Below are 20,154 nucleotides of genomic sequence, written 5' to 3'. Positions count from 1 at the left end.
AAAGAATGCGCACTTTTCTTTACACACTGCAGGGAGAAATGTCCGTCACGTCAGTGTTGTAATCGTTTCAACGATTCAACTGTTGGTTACAAATCTGCGAAACACACCACAGATCTACAGCTAGATTCAGACAGAAACACACCACAGATCTACAGCTAGATTCAGACAGAAGCGCTCACTTTGCAAAAAACTGTGCTTGTTTGTGCTGACTTTTGAAAATACACAGTACGGCAAAGTACAACAGCGGACAGATGGACCGACAGACAGACATCGTTCTGGTGACAGCATCAGTACACACACACAAACACATGACATCATCATCCCCCATTCACTTCTATGAGGTCACACACACACACAAACACATGACATCATCATCCTCCCCCATTCACTTCTACGCAGTTTGTAGGAATTTTTTTGGCTGACGGGTATTTAGTGGCAGTGGGCAAGCAAGCAGGTTACAGCTATTGCATCACAAGACTCCTAAGAGATTTCACTTGTTTTAAAGTACCATAACAAATATGACACGGATAGAATCCGTGTCAGTGTTTCAACGCCGATGACTAAAGAAAGGGCACTGCCAAAAAGAACAACAATAATAATGATGTTTTGTATTGCAGGACATGTTTTGATTGCAGTTTCTGATATTCTCTTGAATGCTTCTCTTATATAGATCCCTTTGTTGCTTAATGAAAACAGGTTTCATTCATATGATGAAGTATTCTATAGACAGAATCAGACCAGAGGTCATTTGATTCCCTACAAATGCCCCTTAAACTTAACGAGAACAACACTTAAGCTTGGAACACGCTCCGACGTCGGCCTCCACTTGGAGCCTTGCCGACGGCACCTAGACCTACACACGCAAACGCCAGCTTGACGAGGGTGGTCGCAGGGGAGTCCCCAGCAAAATGAGTAAATTGTGTGATTTCATTAGGATTTCCAATGACTAGAAGTCAGGCCCAAGGAGAGAATAGTGCATATACTCGGTAATAGCTTTCACTCTGTCCCGTTGGCTCGCCATCGACTTATACTTGCACTGTTTGCATCAGCTGCGCTGAGTCACATTATCGGGGGGTGGGGGGGTGGGTGCACGCCAGCTGCGCCGGCCGGCACGCTTCCAGCGCTGTAGCATGTTTTCCACATTAGGACTGCTTTTTGTTTTTTTGCCCATTCATCTCTTTACCCACGACGCAATTCAACAACGATTGGCACCAAAATCATTTCTGTCTCTCCAGTAGAAAAGCTTTCTCCATCCAGTGCACATGTTAACACTGGCACACGAGTATGTCCAGTAATCGCAAGCTCCTAGCTTTTATCCAAAGTATGAAAATAAACATTTCAGTCATCCAAATTTCTAATTGGTTTTCATTCTGAAGATTCATCACTTCTGAAAACAAGATATCAGTCTGTTGTGATTATGAATCAACAAAGCAAAACACTTTAGTTGCCCCCCCTAGATTAACTCCCTCCCTCATCTTCTGCTATTGAAAGTGTCATCATTTTTTTGGTCAAATCTTATGTCTATTCTACGAATCCCCTAAACAAACCTGACAAGTTTACATTAAAAATATTAAAAATAACATAATACTAAAGACTAAAAATAACTAACCATCCAACCTTAGCGCTGTAAGTTTAGTTCTGCTCACTCATCCGTCTGTCCATTAATGAACTGTTTTTTAAAGCTAATATTTCAAAGTGCTTGTATTCCATAATGTCTTGCTGTTGTATGAGGGGTGTCATGGTATAAGGCTCAGTGCATCCCCCACATAGATTATTTTATTTGTCAGCTGCGCGGCTGACTTGAGACAAACCTTAACTTGTGCTATGTCATCTACAACTTTCCTAATATTTCAGAAAAGCCTGTTCAAGCAAGCTAAAGCTAAAGCGTTAGCATGTGCACCAGACAGAGCGGGAACAAAGTTGGTGTAGTCATTTAAAAATGGACACCGATACCACCAACCAACCACTATGGCAGCTCTACCCAGCCCCAGCTAACAGACATGCCACCGCGTCTCGCTCTGACGCTAAAGATTGCATTTACACACACACACACACACACACACACACACACACACACACACACACACACACACACACACACACAAACAAAGTGGTTATTGACACACTGAAAATCACACTTGTCCCCCGGCACATGGGTCTTTTAGATGGCATAATGTCCTACATGTACTTACTACTATACCCATATAGAAGACAGACTATCATCAGCATACTGTCCCACCAGAGCAGGAAATTGAGTTCTGGTACATCTCAAAATACACCAGCCATTTTCACTTTTTTAACCAGTCAACTAGGTTTTAGCGATAGAACCGGACCAGGAAATAACATCCTGGTGGGTTTCCTGCCAAAGCGTCTGGTTGAGTCGACAAACTTAAACTACAGCCAAAATTTACCAGCAGTTGGCTGTTGGCTGATGAGAATTTCCCACCCCACCGATGAGGATTGTGTCATGTATAAGAAGAGCTCCAAAGGCGTTTTTAAGAGCGACAAAATTAAATTGTAACAGTAATTGGTATTTAAAAAGAAAGTGCATTACTGGATCATAGAGACTCCCTCTATCTGAAAACTGAACAGTGTTTCATTCCAAAATTATAGCTGGCTCTAAACTCTAAATGAATATTACTGCAGTTATAGCCATCTTATGAGCTTTGAAGATACATTTTTTACATTTTTATAGACGATAGGATTGATTATGTGTATTTTAAATATTAAGCTATGAATTTCAGGCAGAAACTTTTTCTAAAAACATAGTTTGGAATGAAACTGTTAAAATTGAGGGAGGAATCCACCCTAGAACACATTAAGACAGCAACTGGTGATGTGCCTTGTATTTCTGGATCCATTTTGTTGTGTATTTCTTCACACAGTGCCAGTGGCGCTGCAGCGTGGCCGACACACGGCAATGTCAGGTGAGTCAGTCTGGGGGAGCGGATACTGAAGGACGCTTACTGGTGATGTGCTTCATCACATGGGCTCTAGAGGGTCTTGACTGAGCTGTGCCCACGTAGGCCTGTCCTTCTGTGATCACATTCACTCCTCCCATTGACTCTAATGGACTGAGGACCTGCCGCAAGTCTCCTAAGTGGGCGTGGCTGGGGCAAAACCCACGTGACGCACAGGAGGTGACTGGAAGATGGGGTGTCTCGCTTTGAGATCCCACCGTCTCTGGCGAGGGCTTGTTTCTAGAGCCGCCATTTTGCGTCAAGAGACGTTCAGCAATCAATCATACAGGGAGAACATTTCTCCACCCACAGGCGCAGGAGACCAGCATGCAACGTAGCAGACATTTTCTCTGCAATCATATCTCTCTCTGAGCAAAATGGCATCACACGCTGACTGAAGGCAACAAGTTCACGCCTTTTCGCCGTTGGTTGTCTTAAGGCCTTGTTCAGACTGGTGGGCCAAATCCAATGTTTGGCCTATCCAGATTGTATCCAGATTGATTTGATTAAAAGGTGCCGTCAGCGATTTGTCCAGTTTGATTGGATTCTTAGGTCCCGTTTTCCAAACATCAGGGAGCAGTCCCCCTCCCATTTGTGGATGTGCACATAGAGGACCGCCTCCATGCGGAGTCCTGCCTTCCGATTGGATAAAGTGGGTGGGTGACCCAACAACTTGTGGGTCTGGTCTGTGGCACTAATGCCATAGATCAGATTCTCTATAATAGTGATTCCTGATGGAATAGAGAGCTGTTTTAGACCTATTTTAACACAAAAACATCACTTACAGAACCTTTAAGTGTGAACAGCAATAAAGCAATTTTTTTGCAACTTGACCCAACCCACATATGGAGGTAGTTTGAAATGGGATTCCAATCTGCTTTCGACTGATGTGTGTCTTCATTGCAGACACTCGGGTCACTCAAAAAGCGCATTTCAGAGTGTCTTTTGCAGACAGGCTGCAGGCGAACACTGGCAGAAACAACCACCTAGTAACCTTAACTCCTAATGGAGCTACTTCATAGATAGAAACAAACATGTGCTCATTGGAAATAGGAAAGAATGTGTACTTCCTTCTTTATCGACATTTATTTTTCACAACTACCTCTCAGCACCGCGGCTACCTGGTGAGCGGACAAGCATCAGTGTCAAGCCAGCCGGAGTTACATACACCACTTTCTGGTCATAACTTTCAAAATAAAAATCCCCGTCTTTTCCAGGCTTCAGCTGCTGCACTGCCAAACGTCGAAGAGTTCTGCACTGTTTTTTTTTTTTTTTTACATTTATGTTCGCTGTTTTATGGAATTTATGGAGTTGCCTTGTATTTGGAAGGTAACAGTTATAGTACAGAACAGGGTATTTTGAAGACTATAAACGGAAGTAGTTGTGTTCATTGCCGTATACTTGACGCTGTGTGTGTCAGGAGGGGAAAATAAACCTGGCATCGCTCGGACACATTTATTTATACAGCGGGAGTCTCGCTGAGAGCTATCCTCTCTTTTTCAGGGAGTGCGATTGGTTTGGAGATCGAGAGATGATGGCCATTTCTCATGCTTCTGCGTCAGAAAGCCTAGTTGTTTACCGACACCTATACAGTTAGTACAGCAACCCATGCAGATAGGTTGGTGGTGTCTGGACACACAAATCCGACTTGATCACTTGCCCAAATCAGATTTGTGGCAGTGCGGACAGTCTTAAGCTACTTCTTAACATGAAGACTGGATCATGTCTGGCTAGCCAGAGCAGGATATTTTCCGGTTTTACCTTTCTAGACATGAGGAGTCTGTGTTTAGAAACAGCTGGAAATGGTCAGTATTCTCTCTGCCAGGGCCTAAAAAAAAATAAAGTTTGGTTCCTGTTGGTTGTCAGTTGAGGTGATGGGTCGGCAGGGAATTTATTTTATTTATTTATTTTTCCAGTGGCAGCAAGGGATAGATAGGAAATATATATATTTTTTTATTTTCCTTAAAATTACAGCAGCGATGGATACTTTTTTCATAACATAGCCTACATGTACTCTACCACTGTGCTCTACACACGTTTTTATATGAACAAAATATTTAAGTCAATATGAATGCTTTCATATCAAACATGTTTGATATTTAGGACTGAAAATCTGCACGAATACATCATCCTGCTGCTGCGCGAGACTCCCGTCATTATCGTTAATTGACGCGGCACCCGCACTGCAGGCATCAGATAGGCTACCAAATACCAACAGCACAGAACCATGAGTATTTTGGGGAAAATGTCACTAATTTATATCACAATGAATGACCAATGAATAAAAAGTTGTTATACCGTAGTTTCAAAGCCCCTGCCAGTCAGAGGCTGTTAATCTCCTACCTGTCTATCAGGCAGTGTGGGGGGGAAAAGGCATTGCTGCTATGAAGCAATCCAGTTCATCCAAACTTTTGCCGATCTCATCATGACATGCAGCAGGGAAATATATTTTGGTAGCCGATGTGTTTGTGTCCTCACTTGTCCAGACAATCTTGCTATAGAGTCGCGTTGTTTACACGCTTGTTAAACTGCCGTGAGATTCATTTGTTTGGGGAGCATATGCGAGACGGGCATGAAAGAGGAAAAGCGAGAGGTGGGGTGGGGGCGGAGCACGTTGGGATCCCTCTACCAAACAATTCAAGCCGTTCGCAGCACTTGAGGAAACCGTGAGTTTGCTCGTTTAATTCGTTGATATAAGCGATCGCCCGAACGATTCGTTAATTAATAAACTACGTGAACGTGAAGTGCCACCACCCGCCCACATAGCAGCTACATGATCAGGATCATGACCTGCCAGTGTTTAACAACAGCCACTTTTCATATAATGCGGATCATATACTTGGGGTTGAGATGGATATGATACGGACTCGCGGGAGTGCGCGTAAGCCGGCTAATTGTTGTTTAACATGCAGGCCAACGGGCTAGGAGCTGGTTATGATCCTGATTCCACTGCATGTTAAGAAGTGGCTTTACAAATCAGATTTGGGAAACAAATCAAAAAGCTGATTAGAGAAACAAGTGGCATCTGCCTGCAGTCTAAAGGCATTCTGGAAAATCAAACAGGACTGTTATTGATGGCACAGGTTAGTCTGGCTCTGTTATTGTTGGTTAGACTGTCGTCCAGCAGAAGCTATATGTGCAGCATTTCAGTTGTGCACTATTTTTTTTGGGGGGGGGGGGGGGGTCTCTTAACCACCCCCTTTCCCCTGAAGATGCGGAAGTCTTTGTTTAAGCTGTAATTCCTCGAATGGCCACTTGAGGCAAGACTCAGAAGTCCCGTCGTTCCTGTTAAAATGCCCCACTTTGTAACGGTAATTAAACATCTTTACAGCCTGGGCCTTAACAAGGTTTTGGTCTGTATAGCTAATTTCACCTTTTCATAACAACTGTAGGGGGGGGGGGTCATTTTTTATATAACTCGCCCGTTTGGAGGAAAATAGATGATAGAAAACGGGGTGATTGACAGATCGCCTGTCCAGTGATCGCGCAGCTTGCCGATCACGGACCAATAGCAGGCGGAGCTGCAGCTCTGGGAAACCCCCCATCTCACGTGAGGTGCGGAAGGACTCGAGAAATCGAGATGGCGACCGCCAACGTTTCAACTCCAAACGGGAGACCAAGATCAATGGGATAGCTCAGTCCATATTATTTAGGTCAGTGCTCTTAACTCATCCCTGTGCTCTTTTCATCAGCAGCAGATTCAGAAAAACTATATGGCATAAAAAAAAAAAAAACGCACTCGGTACAAAAGCAAAAAAGGCGTCCTTCACATTGTGGTACACCGCAGGGTTTGTTTTTGATTTTGTTTTAGGGGGGGGGGGGGGGGGTGAGTTCGCTCTGACGCACACACGCTTGAATGTTTGCTTATAGACACACACAACACACACGGGGGGCGGGGCTAGGCTTCATGCGTCCAATCAAAGAACACGGTCGGTGTGAGTGAGAGAGAGTCCCTTTCCCCTCCCTCCTTCAGGGCGGGTGTTGGGGGGTGAGGGGAAGATGTCTGACTAATCCCATGGGTGGTGATGACGAGGTGTGACACCCGGGGTGTTGGGGTGTCATTTGTCCTGCAGCAGCGCGGGGATGTTGATGTTCCAGCCGATGGCCTGCCGGTCGAAGCCGCAGCTGAACAGGTTTGCAGTGTTGTTGTCTTCGCACCAGGCCGAGCAGCACACCATGCGCCGGTGACCCTGAGGGAAACACCACGCACAACAGTGTTGTTGTTGTTTACTAAATGAAGGACTGTGTTTGTTCCTGTCACCTCCCTCCAGTTGACATCTTTCAACTCTAGCGGAGAATTCGCGTGCCGCTGTTAGTGTTGGAGTCGAGACCACCTAACCCGAGACCGAGACCAAGACCAGACAAATGCGAGACCATTTTCAAGACCATTTATACGCGACCATTTAACCTTTAGACTATTGCTCCGATAACAACGAAATAAATCACTAGCCTACATGTATTTAGCAATGATAGTAAAATATAAATGGCTGTACAGTCTATACTCAGTGACAGAATGCAATCCTTTGACCTCCTCATCCCCCATCGCCCCTCCCGTACACTCCGATCCTCTTCTACTGCCACCCTCATCGTCCCCCCATCCAGACTCAAAACCTTTGGTGACCGTGCTTTCTCCCGCGCCGCACCCCGACTTTGGAACTCCCTCCCCCAGACCGTCCGAGACTCTCCCTCACTCCCCACTTTCAAAACCCCACTTAAAACCTACCTGTTCTCCCAAGCCTACAACCTCCCCTACCCCTGACCACCTCCTCCTAACCACCACCCTCCGCCTCCCCTTCCCCCCCTCCTGTTCTCTTCCTCTCCTCTGCCTCTCCATACAACCTTGCCCTGAATCGCCACTGTTATTTCTACCTGTTGCCTGTATCTGTTGCCTGTTTCTGTTGCTTGTCTTTTGTTTACTGTTAAGCGTCTTTGAGTTCTGATCTATAAAATAAACGAATTATTATTATTATTTGATCTGAAACACTTTCATATCACTGACCTTCAGAAAGGCACAGAATGAAAAAACACCTTGTGACCTATGACTCCGCCCCCTTCGTGGTTTGTCTCCAGCCACCTTGCTGACCTGTGTTGTCTTCCTTTGTGCATGAACGTGAGGGGCGGGGCTACAGCGTTAGAAGCTTTCAAACTGCAAGCTTATTGGTTGCGATTGAAGGAGGGATTTTTACACCCTTTTTTCACAGCTAAATCATTACTCGTGGAATATCGGGACTGCAATAAAAAGGAGAGCGCTTGGAGGAAAGTGAACTTCGAGGAAGTTGGACTGAAGTGGTACCTTCTGAAAATATGTAGCTCTGACCTGTCTGTTGCTTCGTGCTCTGACCTGTCTGTTGCTCCGTGCTCTGACCTGTCTGTTGCTCCGTGCTCTGACCTGTGTGTTGCTCCGTGCTCTGACCCGTCTGTTGCTCCGTGCTCTGACCTGTCTGTTGCTCCGTGCTCTGACCCGTCTGTTGCTCCGTGCTCTGACCTGTCTGTTGCTCCGTGCTCTGACCTGTCTGTTGCTCCGTGCTCTGACCTGTCTGTTGCTTCTTGCTCTGACCTGTCTGTTGCTCCGTGCTCTGACCTGTCTGTTGCTCCGTGATCTGACCTGTCTGTTGCTCCGTGCTCTGACCTGTCTGTTGCTCCGTGCTCTGACCTGTCTGTTGCTTCGTGATCTGACCTGTCTGTTGCTTCGTGCTCTGACCTGTCTGTTGCTCCGTGCTTTGACCTGTCTGTTGCTCCGTGCTCTGACCTGTCTGTTGCTCCGTGCTCTGACCTGTCTGTTGCTCCGTGCTCTGACCTGTCTGTTGCTTCGTGCTCTGACCTGTCTGTTGCTCCATGTTCTTACCTGTCTGTTGCTCCGTGGCAGTCGAGCCAGTCGCACACCGGACATGTCAAACAGCCGGACCTGCCGATTGTCGTGAGGAAGAGCGATGATTCTTTGGTTCACCGACACGCTGATCCTGTACAGGATGAAGGAGGCAAGAGGTCAACTGCAAAACATGGTCATATTTCCTACAAGTCACATCAAAGTGATTCACGTTTGTGAAGATTATCCTGCTGAACCCAAATTACCACTCCCATAAACTTTTGTTAACCACAGCCTTATTTTATGCATTAAAGTTAAATCCCCATTCTAAAAACCCGATTGACTTTTCCTAAAATGCAAAATAACAAAATGCAAAATTTTCTAAAATGCAAAAGATGCATTGGCCAGAATTCATTTCTATACTCAGCGGCAGTAGCCTGGAACAGTCTTCCAGCAGACATTAAGTCAATCAGCCCCTATTCTTCTTTTAAAATAAAAGTCAAGAGCTGGATCAGGAGAAGCAGAACCTGGATTTAATGGTAGCAAGAGTGTTGTTATCGGCCAGCCAGTAACTGATCCGGTATCTTAATCGATCCTGTATTTTATTCGATTTTATTTTATTTTATTTATTTTACTTGATTATATTTTATTGTACGGTATTTTATTAGGATTTGTTGGGTATATTTTTAATTGTACTAATTGTCTTTTTTTATTTTTTTTATTTTATGCTTATTTTTATTGATTATTCACTGTGCCTTACTTCCCCATGTTATCCTCCCCCCTGCGTGGCAGGCACACCCACGCGTTACCCGCAGACTCTGACAAGTGCATGGGGTACTATGCACTCATACTGTCATACACTTACACACATCCAGGCATACACTCACCAGTGCACATTTTATCACAGACATCTTAAGGACCGCAATGGAAATAAGCTGTTAGCTTTATTGCGTTTTTTATCCTTTTGATAATGGTGGGCCTGTGTATGTATATATGTATATACTGTTTGTTCATTATCAATAAAGAACTCAATCAATCAATCAATTCCCCGTAAGATCCAGGAAATCCGGGACTTCCACCTTCCCACTACAAAAATACGTCATCCCTGTGGTACTCTATTACAGTAAAAAAATACATGTATTGTTTAAAATACATACTACAGCATGCGCTGGGACGCGTCATCAGTGATGTTAACTGGGGTCGTAAGGTGTTTCGGGTCTGTCGAACATCATACACGCTCGCCCAGTAGACCCAGCCGAGGCCGATTAAGACCCCGACCCGGGTCCCAGAAGCAGCCGCTCACAGATCAGCCTTCCTACTCTGTCTGCAACGTTGCCCGCGGAAGGGTTGATCACGCCCAATCCACTGCAATAGAGTTAGTGCTACACCGCAGTATTGAAAGACCCTTCGGTGCATGGAGGCTCAGGCCCTGTGGATGACTCCAGGCCGGGCTCCTCCTTCGTCTCAACAGACCACCCCGGGGAAAAGGCAATCCTATATATATTTTTTTTTTTGCAAAATCTTTTGATCATGATTATTAATCCCAATCACTAATCGTGATGATTTGTGGAACTAAATTATTTCGACTTTTTGCACCCCATCAGCATCTTGACTATTTTCCACAACAGCAGCAGACATTCTTTCAAAGTCAAAGGGTATAAAAGGTATAAATGTGCCACTGCATCATTATTCTATTCTTTCAAAGTCAAAAGGTATAAAAGGTATAAATGTGCCACTGCATCAATATTCTAGCCGAGGAACCTGACCAATTTGCCAGCTAGCTCATGTTTCATTTGCTGTGGCAGCAGTTCACATTTGCAAATGCAATGCAGTGCAATGTGAATTGGTCTGGCAATGCCAGGCTACCAATATTCTACATGTCTACCAATCTTATGCATTTTTTTTTAGCTGGTTTAATGATAAACCGTAATAGAATTCCCTTACGGTAACGTACAGTTTCAAAATTTTCATTATCATTAAAACCATATTCCCGTGACTACCGTGTTACCGTGATCCCAGCGCTTTGAAAAACACAGTAAATACTATCCGCCATCAACCAAAGTTAGCAACAGTCTCCCTGTCCCAGGCGTGCAGCCTTGGTGAAATGATTTCAGTAAGTATATCAGCACATTTTAACAATACCGTAAATAATACTGATAATAACCGTGCCAATTTTGGTCCCTATCCATCGACAACACCACCGTCCTCCCCTCTCAATCAGCCAAAAATCTCGGAATTACCATCGATAACCAACTATCCTTCTCTGCCCACATCACAGCGACGGCACTAGGGCTGTGAATCTTCACTGGCCTCACGATTCGATTCGATTAAGATTCAGAGGGCTACGATTCGATTCGATAACGATTATCGATGCATCTCGATGCATCTTAAATCGATGCATCACTTTTTTTCCTGAATACATGATTTTTTTTCTCACTTTCTTTTTTCTCACTGTGTGGCTACTTTTTAAATAAAAGTGCATTTAGAATTGCATTGTATTATGATCCATAATTAAAATAAACAACTACATGTACTTCCATTATATTTTATTTGATTATATAATTTTTTTTTTTTTTTTTTTAATAATCAATTTTTGACATTTGTGAATCGATGCAGAATCGTGCAGGTCCGCATCGCGATGCATCTTATAATCGATTATTTTTGACACCCCTAGACGGCACGTTCCTGTAGATTCTCTCTCTTTAACATCCGAAAGATCCGCCCTTTTTTAACCTCAGAAGCAACCCAAATTTTTAGTTCAGGCCATGGTTTTATCTCGTCTTGATTACTGCAATGTTATTTTAGCCGGTCTCCCCTCCTCTGCCATCCAACCCCTTCAACTCATCCAGAATTCTGCTGCCCGCCTTGTTTTTAGCCAACCCAAAGTCACCCCTCTCCTCCATGACCTCCACTGGCTCCCCATCCTGTCACGCATCACATTCAAATCCCTGGTCCTCACATACAGAGCTGTCCACTCAACCGCCCCCCAATACCTTCAACCCTTGGTCACGTTCCAACCCTCCCACCGCTCCCTCCGCCCCTCCCACCGCTCCCTCCGCCCCTCCACTAGCCCCTCCCACAACCCCTCCACTAGCCCCTCCCACCGCCCCTCCACTAGCACAAGCCGTCTCGCCCCCCCCCCCCCCCCCCCTCCCCCCCCTCTTGCTTCGCGGGCTCAAGGGCCGCTCTCAAGCTCGCCTTTTCTCATGTCTCGCCCCCAAATGGTGGAACGAGCTCCCCCCCATGGTCAGGACATCAGCATCTCTCCCCATCTTCTGCAATCGGCTAAAAACTCCACATCTTTTCTCTCCATTTTACCTCCCCCTAACCTTACTTCTTCATCTCCCTTATATGCTGCCCACTGACTTGTTTCTAACACAAACTGTCAACTGTTTTTTTGTTTCTTTTTCATTATCTCTGCTTTCCACTATGTATGTTACTTGATCTATGCTTGTTTTTTTCATCCCTCTGTACGTCGCTTTGGAGAAAGGCGTCTGCCAAATAAAGTAAAGTAAAGTATGAAATGTTCATATCGTTTCATCTGTAATAGCGGTAGTGTTGCGGCTGCAGTACACCACTGTACATGGCTAAACACGGGCTACACATCTCTGCCTGTGTTACGGTGCGTCGGCAGGCCTACGGTTCTGCTACCTGTTGACGGCGGAGTCGGTGCGGATGGTTGCTATGGGCGACCTCATGTTTTTCAGGTCCCAGACTTTGACGGTTCGGTCGTCGCTCCCTGACACCACGTTGTCTCCCACCGTGAAGACAGCAGACGTCACCGTGCTGCGAGAGGGCGAGACAGAAACACAGCCAGGGTTTCAAAATCCTGATAAGAACACATGAAACAACATGTAGTAAAGACATCACAACAATAAACAACACTGAAACCAACAAATAACTCAGATAAACAACAGATCACGGGAGTAATGACTGAGTAAGTAAGTCCCAGTCTTTAATCCAGATCTGAATTTCTAGACTGGAATGTAAGATTTTGGTTGATGCTCAATATAATTATGCTGATGTGTCTTGAGCAATCTGTCAGGTACACCATATCAATATGTGAAATAATAATGAGTGTAGTCTATGTGTCAGGTACACCATATCAATATGTGAAATAATAATGAGTGTAGTGTATGTGTATCCCACCTGAACAATATTTTTTCCATACCTTTACCAGATTTTTTTGGTCCAGTTCGGAAACTTTCACAGACCTTGAAATTAGTGCCGGGGCAATATACTGAACATTTACTAAAACCGATACTGGCACCAAATATTGTACATGTCGGTCACTAAATACATTTGTCAAGTAGCCAACTTTGTATAAACGGTTTCATTTGTGTTGCTGCAGTTAAACTGAAGGTTGCTTCAAAGTAGCAGTGAGTGTACACATCAAGCCAGACAAAGGTCACTTTCACATATAAGCTGGTGGACTCGGTGCGATTTGGGGGGGTGAAGTTGCAACATTGTTGCATTTTTCATTTGGTCTGGTTCTCTTTCACACAGCAATTTGTCACAAGGACCAAACTTTCTGAACAATGTCACGTGGTCGAAACAGTCACTCATCTATTGGACAGAATAGAGAAGGGAAATATCTCCTCTCTTCAGCAGGCTTCTTGCCTGGCTGAGGGCTGACTGAACAACAGAAGTGAATCCGCGAAACACAAACCATGGAGCAACACCACCTTCCTTTATGCGATCTTGGGATTTCTGGGTTTACTTTGGTGGTAGTATGTTTTACAAGAATGCGCCCAATATGAGCAGCAGGTGAGGCAGCGAGCTGTTGAACATTTCATTCTGCAGAGGAGACGAGCGAGGAGGTACCGAAGGAGAAGGCGAGCCCGAGGATGAGAGACAACGATGTGTTGTTTACACAGATGACGACGTACGTCATGCGGCGCGCACACGTGTACAGTACTGTACACGTGTGCGCGCCGCAGTGTTTGTTTTGCTTCCTTCTACCGCCTTTTACTCATGATGCACTGCTGTTTCCTATATTTTTGCTCTTGCGTTTGGTCCGGTTTGCCTTGACACCACAAACGAAACGCGCCCGGGTTCCCTTGGAAGCGAACCGAGACCTACGTTTTCAAGCGGACCAGAGTTCACTTGTTTGTTTCCGCACCAGAGTTTGCGCTTTCACACCGCCACAAACGAAGCGGACTATCCGAGGAAACAAACTCTGGTTCGTTTAAAGCGGACCAAATAGCTTATATGTGAAAGCGACCTAAGACGGGATGTAAGTTGGGTTTATGTTCAAAATAAAAGCCTAGTTTTGAATGCATTGAATGTAGAATCTCTGCAAAAGAAAAACAGATTTGTCGTTTAATTTATGGTTATATCTGACAGTAAATGTGACGTTTCCCTCACACATCACTGGCTTTCCCTCCGCCTCACAGACCAGAGAGTGCGGGCCTTTGGTTCTGGTTGTTAACTTTAATGGGTCATTTGGCGTGCCGGCAGCTGGTGTGAGAGACCACATCCAGACTTCCAATCTAAACTGACATATGGCTTAATTAGGACTAATTAATGCTGTATTACTGGTGGCGACACGCTTCCCAAAGTGAAATCCACTCTTCTGTGACGTTTTCAGAACTGGCTGTCACAATGACTTTGGAGAGCCGGGCGACTACTTACTGGCGACTACAGTACTTTGAATTGCCACGGTGAAAGTTATTTGTTGCGACTTCCGAGTAAAGTGGTTCAAGTTGTAGAAAACGGAAAGCCCAGACATACAGGCATGACAGATAAGTGGCTTTTAAACATGAAGTCTGGATCATGTCTGGCTAGCCAGAACAGGATATTTTCCTTTTTAAACATGAGGGGTCTTTGTTTAGAAACAACTGGATATGAGCCGTTTTTTCTGCCAGTGGGCGGGGGGGAGGGGGGGGGTTGCGGTAGCATGTATCGATAACAAGAAATGTGATAGTCACACCGGAGCATACAAACATTTCTGATGTATAATTTTGAATCTTGCATAGTTTTTCTTCCATAGTGAAAAACCTGTCATTTGACAGTCTGAAGGTTGTGTGTGTGCATGCGTGGGTGTGTGCGTGTGTGTGTGTGTGCGTGCACGTGCGTGCGACTGACTCGGTGTGTCCCTGGAAGACGTTGACAGAGTGGATGGAGGGGTCTCTGAAGTCCCACAGTCGGAAGGTGGTGTCTCTGGATGAGGTGACCACCAGGCGCTGGGTGGGGTGGGTGCAGCAGTGGGTCAATTCCTGGTCATGACCTGGAGAGACACACACACACACACACACACACACACACACACACACACACACACACACACACACACACACCATAAGACACGTGTATTTCAGATCAGAATAATTTGGAAATCATGTCCAGAGCGCTTCCGACGCGCACGGAGCGTTTTTTTGTGTCCCCCCCCCCCCCCCCTGCCGTTTGCATAGATACAGTCGGTCCGTGTGGGAACGCCCACAAAATGTTATACGGCTGGCGCGCGAGTGGGGTAAAACCCCCCATATTATCTCAATGGGCTGACTCACCAAAGGACGGTGCTGCGGCTCTACCCTACAGGATTGGGGATTCTAGAGCAGGTACATAAGACGTCTGTTCAGATGTGCGTCTACTGCGGTGGTTAAATCCCCGATCGTGTCTTGCCTGGGCTGGGCTATAGCAGCTAAATGCTAACTACGCTGAATGGGGAGAACGGGAGGATTTACCCCACCCTGACCACGCCCCCAGCCAGCTACCCCAGCGTCTATGACGAGACATCGACTCAACCTATGGCCCAGTCACGCGCGGGGACTCACACAGTTTATGCAAATTAAGACCTCGGCCTAAAATAGCCGAGAGCGGAGCCCCGCCGGCTTTGGCAGTGACATTGACGAGCAGCGCGCTCTTCCTCCAAATGTTCCACGTTTTTCAGCTTGAGACGCCCAAAAACACTAGCCGCCAAGAGCGCTTACACGCCAGGTCAGAAGAGGAGGGCTCGTAGCGCGTCCTTACCATCGAGAATGAATTGCAGAAAGGCGCTGGCTTCTCAAATACACACGTGTCCTGTGGACACAGCCGCTTGCTTCCAACAGTTCATCTTTCTCATGAAGAGTTCAAAAGTTAAAAGGGTTCATTAGTAGAGCCCGACCGATACTGGATTTTTGAGGCCGATGCCGATGCCGATATTAAGGAGTAAAAAAATTCCGATATCGATATATCGGCCGATATTATTATTATTTAAATTTCTTATTTATTTATCCTTGTTGCTGCTCCACCCTCTGCCGATCTGGGGAGAGCCGATCCATGCTTCCTCCGAGACATGGGCAGTTAGCCAGCCGCTTCTTTTCACCTGACAGGGGAAGCTTCACCGGTAGGACATAGCACGTGGGAGGATCACGCTATTCCAACGAGTTCCCCTCCCTCTGAACAGGCGCCCCTAACGACCAGAGGAGTCACCACATCAGCAACCAGGATATTGCATGTTTTGTTGAGGGGTTCCTATATGAAGGAAACCCCCGGGAGGCACGGGGAGAACATGCAAACTCCACACAGAAAGGCCCTTTTTGACGACCCCACCCGGGCGGCGGGCACTCGAGGACATGCGGACGCCGGGCACGCATTCCTTCAGCGTTCACAGCGTCCCAGGTGGGAATCGAACCCAGGACCTTCGAGCTGTGAGGCGACAGCGCTTACCACTGCACCACCGTACCCCCCCCATCGGCCGATATTCTTACATTATATATACACATTATATTACACGATTTTTGGGGAATATCAATGATCCCTGTCCTACCGGTGAGGGAGTGGACCAGTTCGGAGGTTTCCACGTCATACAGGTTGGCAGCTCGGTCCCAGGAGGCCGTCACCGCCTGCTTTCCCCCCACCAGCCAGTCGGCAGCGATGACCACCCCCTGGTGGCTGCGCAGGGTGGTGGCGGCCAGGCGGAGCGACGGGCAGTCGTTGGCACAGTCTGCCTCGCCGTCCGCCTCGTCTTTGTCCGAGAAGTCCACGTCATCGTCGCACGGCGCCTGCTGCTGTAGAGAGGCGGGGGATCAGCACCACAAACAGCAATACAAAAGCCAAAGTCACACCCACTTCCGGGTTAGGCATAAGAACCACGGGATTTCACTTTCACATGAATTTTTCCATAGACATTTCTTAAAATGCTTATAAAAAAATAGTTTTACTTCGTCAAACCGATCCATTCAGCTATGTTTAGAATCAGGCGAGACCATAGAACATTTCAGTCAGACAAACAAAAAGTCAGAGTGAAATGTTGTAGTCTCTCCCGATTCTAAATATACCTGGCGACGCGATCCAATACAAATAAAAATGAATGGGCAGCAGCGACAGCCGGCGTCTACACGTCGACTAGTCTCGCTGGCCAGCCTCCCCTCCCTACCAGGCTGTCTGTTCACATATCAGCCAGGAGCAGTAGGCTGTCTGTTCACATATCAGCCAGGAGCAGCAGGCTGTCTGTTCACATATCAGCCAGGAGCAGCAGGCTGTCTGTTCACATATCAGCCAGGAGCAGCAGGTTGTCTGTTCACATATCAGCCAGGAGCAGCAGGCTGTCTGTTCACATATCAGCCAGGAGCAGCAGGCTGTCTGTTCACATATCAGCCAGGAGCAGTAGGCTGTCTGTTCACATATCAGCCAGGAGCAGCAGGCTGTCTGTTCACATATCAGCCAGGAGTAGCAGCCTGTCTGTTCACATATCAGCCAGGAGTAGCAGCCTGTCTGTTCACATATCAGCCAGGAGCAGCAGGCTGTCTGTTCACATATCAGCCAGGAGCAGGCTGTCTGTTCACACATCAGCCAGGAGCAGCAGGCTGTCTGTTCACATATCAGCCAGGAGCAGCAGGCTGTCTGTTCACATATCAGCCAGGAGCAGCAGGCTGTCTGTTCACATATCAGCCAGGAGCAGCAGCCTGTCTGTTCACACATCAGCCAGGAGCAGTAGGCTGTCTGTTCACACATCAGCCAGGAGCAGGCTGTCTGTTCACATATCAGCCAGGAGCAGCAGGCTGTCTGTTCACATATCAGCCAGGAGCAGCAGGTTGTCTGTTCACATATCAGCCAGGAGCAGCAGCCTGTCTGTTCACATATCAGCCAGGAGCAGCAGGTTGTCTGTTCACATATCAGCCAGGAGCAGCAGGTTGTCTGTTCACATATCAGCCAGGAGCAGCAGCCTGTCTGTTCACATATCAGCCAGGAGCAGCAGCCTGTCTGTTCACATATCAGCCAGGAGCAGCAGCCTGTCTGTTCACACATCAGCCAGGAGCAGCAGGCTGTCTGTTCACATATCAGCCAGGAGCAGTAGGCTGTCTGTTCACATATCAGCCAGGAGCAGCAGCCTGTCTGTTCACATATCAGCCAGGAGCAGCAGCCTGTCTGTTCACATATCAGCCAGGAGCAGCAGCCTGTCTGTTCACACATCAGCCAGGAGCAGCAGGTTGTCTGTTCACATATCAGCCAGGAGCAGCAGGCTGTCTGTTCACATATCAGCCAGGAGCAGCAGGTTGTCTGTTCACATATCAGCCAGGAGCAGTAGGTTGTCTGTTCACATATCAGCCAGGAGCAGCAGGCTGTCTGTTCACACATCAGCCAGGAGCAGCAGCCTGTCTGTTCACACATCAGCCAGGAGCAGCAGCCTGTCTGTTCACATATCAGCCAGGAGCAGCAGCCTGTCTGTTCACATATCAGCCAGGAGCAGCAGCCTGTCTGTTCACATATCAGCCAGGAGCAGCAGCCTGTCTGTTCACACAGCAGCCAGGAGCAGCAGCCTGTCTGTTCACACAGCAGCCAGGAGCAGCAGGTTGTCTGTTCACACATCAGCCAGGAGCAGCAGGCTGTCTGTTCCCTGAAGAAGAACTGAGTGGAGCCTAGTATGCAGCATTGAGCATTAAACACTGACTTGCAACTCCCCTTTTGCACTGAAAACTATTTGCACTGATTTATTTATTTCACATTTCTTTCCTTTGTACTCCAATATTTTTTGTAGGGTCGGCAATAAGTTTAGACAACTTCAAGTTGTGTTAAATACAGGTTTTATTTTTTTATGCTGTAAAACTGCTTTAAAAAAATAATAATAATAAAGATTTGTATCGTAATTTCAATGTGTAATGTGTCGTATTATTTTTGTTCAAATAGATTTTGCTAAAATTGGCAACGAAAAAAGTATCGTTCAGGAACCGGTATCGAAGTCAATATCCTATGGAAAAAAGTTGTTCGATTTGGCTCTGTCACTACCTTGCGTAACAAAATGACACACTGTTCCGGCGTAATAACGCCACAATGATGGCGGCTTTCACAGGCTGTATAAAAGGGGCAACACACACAGGTGGCAGTAATACCACCGCCGGTCATGCTTACACTGATGTCGGCGACGGGCTGTGGCGTGGGCAGCTGCACCATGTATCTCCAGATATGAGCCGTCTGGTCTCCAGAGGCTGAGGGGGAGTGGAGCACAGGCAGAGTGTGAAGACCAACACAAACCTTCTTCCAAACATCACTTACAAAAGCTGTTTGTGTCAAATGCAGTATGAGGAGATGCTGGATGTGGCTGATACTGGTCTGAATGAAGTATGAGGAGATGCTGGATGTGGCTGATACTGGTCTGAATGAAGTATGAGGAGATGCTGGATGTGGCTGATACTGGTCTGAATGAAGTATGAGGAGACGCTGGATGTGGCTGATACTGGTCTGAATGAAGTATGAGGAGACGCTGGATGTGGCTGATACTGGTCTGAATGAAGTATGAGGAGATGCTGGATGTGGCTGATACTGGTCTGAATGAAGTATGAGGAGACGCTGGATGTGGCTGATACTGGTCTGAATGAAGTATGAGGAGATGCTGGATGTGGCTGATACTGGTCTGAATGAAGTATGAGGAGATGCTGAATGTGGCTGATACTGGTCTGAATGAAGTATGAGGAGACACTGGATGTGGCTGATACTGGTCTGAATGAAGTATGAGGAGATGCTGAATGTGGCTGATACTGGTCTGAATGAAGTATGAGGAGATGCTGGATGTGGCTGATACTGGTCTGAATGCAGTATGAGGAGATGCTGGATGTGGCTGATACTGGTCTGAATGAAGTATGAGGAGATGCTGGATGTGGCTGATACTGGTCTGAATGCAGAGTCAGGGAGATTTGAAGGATGCTTTAGTGTTGGATCATCACCTGTCAGGGCCATCTGTTCAGTGGGGTGGAACTTGATGGAGTTGACTGGGGAGGGAGAGACAGAGAACATATAACGTGTTAGAAGTTGTTTTCTATACATCTCCTCGGTCATGGCCGTCATGACCCCCTGACCTTACGTTTTTTCATGACGGTTTCAAATGAGCTTCAAATGAATGAGATTCTTACATTCTGAACCTAAACTTTGTTCAATTATTATTCAAATAATAAATAATTGAAGAGA

General features: G+C 46.4%; 1 protein-coding gene across 1 annotated transcript in view; it reads right to left on the bottom strand.

Annotated features, from left to right (window-relative positions):
• Positions 1 to 6,838: 6,838 nt before the first annotated feature.
• The window catches only part of LOC310791811 (WD repeat-containing protein 37), a gene marked incomplete at its 5' end in the record, with an annotated part of 44,561 nt that continues 31,245 nt past the window's right edge, over positions 6,839 to 20,154 (bottom strand). The window contains 7 exons of the mRNA XM_083653485.1: positions 6,839 to 7,150; positions 8,806 to 8,920; positions 12,418 to 12,552; positions 14,854 to 14,995; positions 16,520 to 16,754; positions 19,102 to 19,178; positions 19,914 to 19,958. Coding sequence (XP_083509611.1) covers positions 7,019 to 7,150; positions 8,806 to 8,920; positions 12,418 to 12,552; positions 14,854 to 14,995; positions 16,520 to 16,754; positions 19,102 to 19,178; positions 19,914 to 19,958 — 881 coding nt within the window. The 3' untranslated portion in view covers positions 6,839 to 7,018. The remainder of the gene's footprint in view (positions 7,151 to 8,805; positions 8,921 to 12,417; positions 12,553 to 14,853; positions 14,996 to 16,519; positions 16,755 to 19,101; positions 19,179 to 19,913; positions 19,959 to 20,154) is intronic.

This window comes from Poromitra crassiceps, assembly GCF_964638095.1.
Source record: "Poromitra crassiceps genome assembly, chromosome: 17".
Lineage (NCBI taxonomy): Eukaryota > Metazoa > Chordata > Actinopteri > Beryciformes > Melamphaidae > Poromitra > Poromitra crassiceps.
Note: the sequence above shows the minus strand (reverse complement) of the source record. Positions and strands in the feature narration are given on the sequence as shown.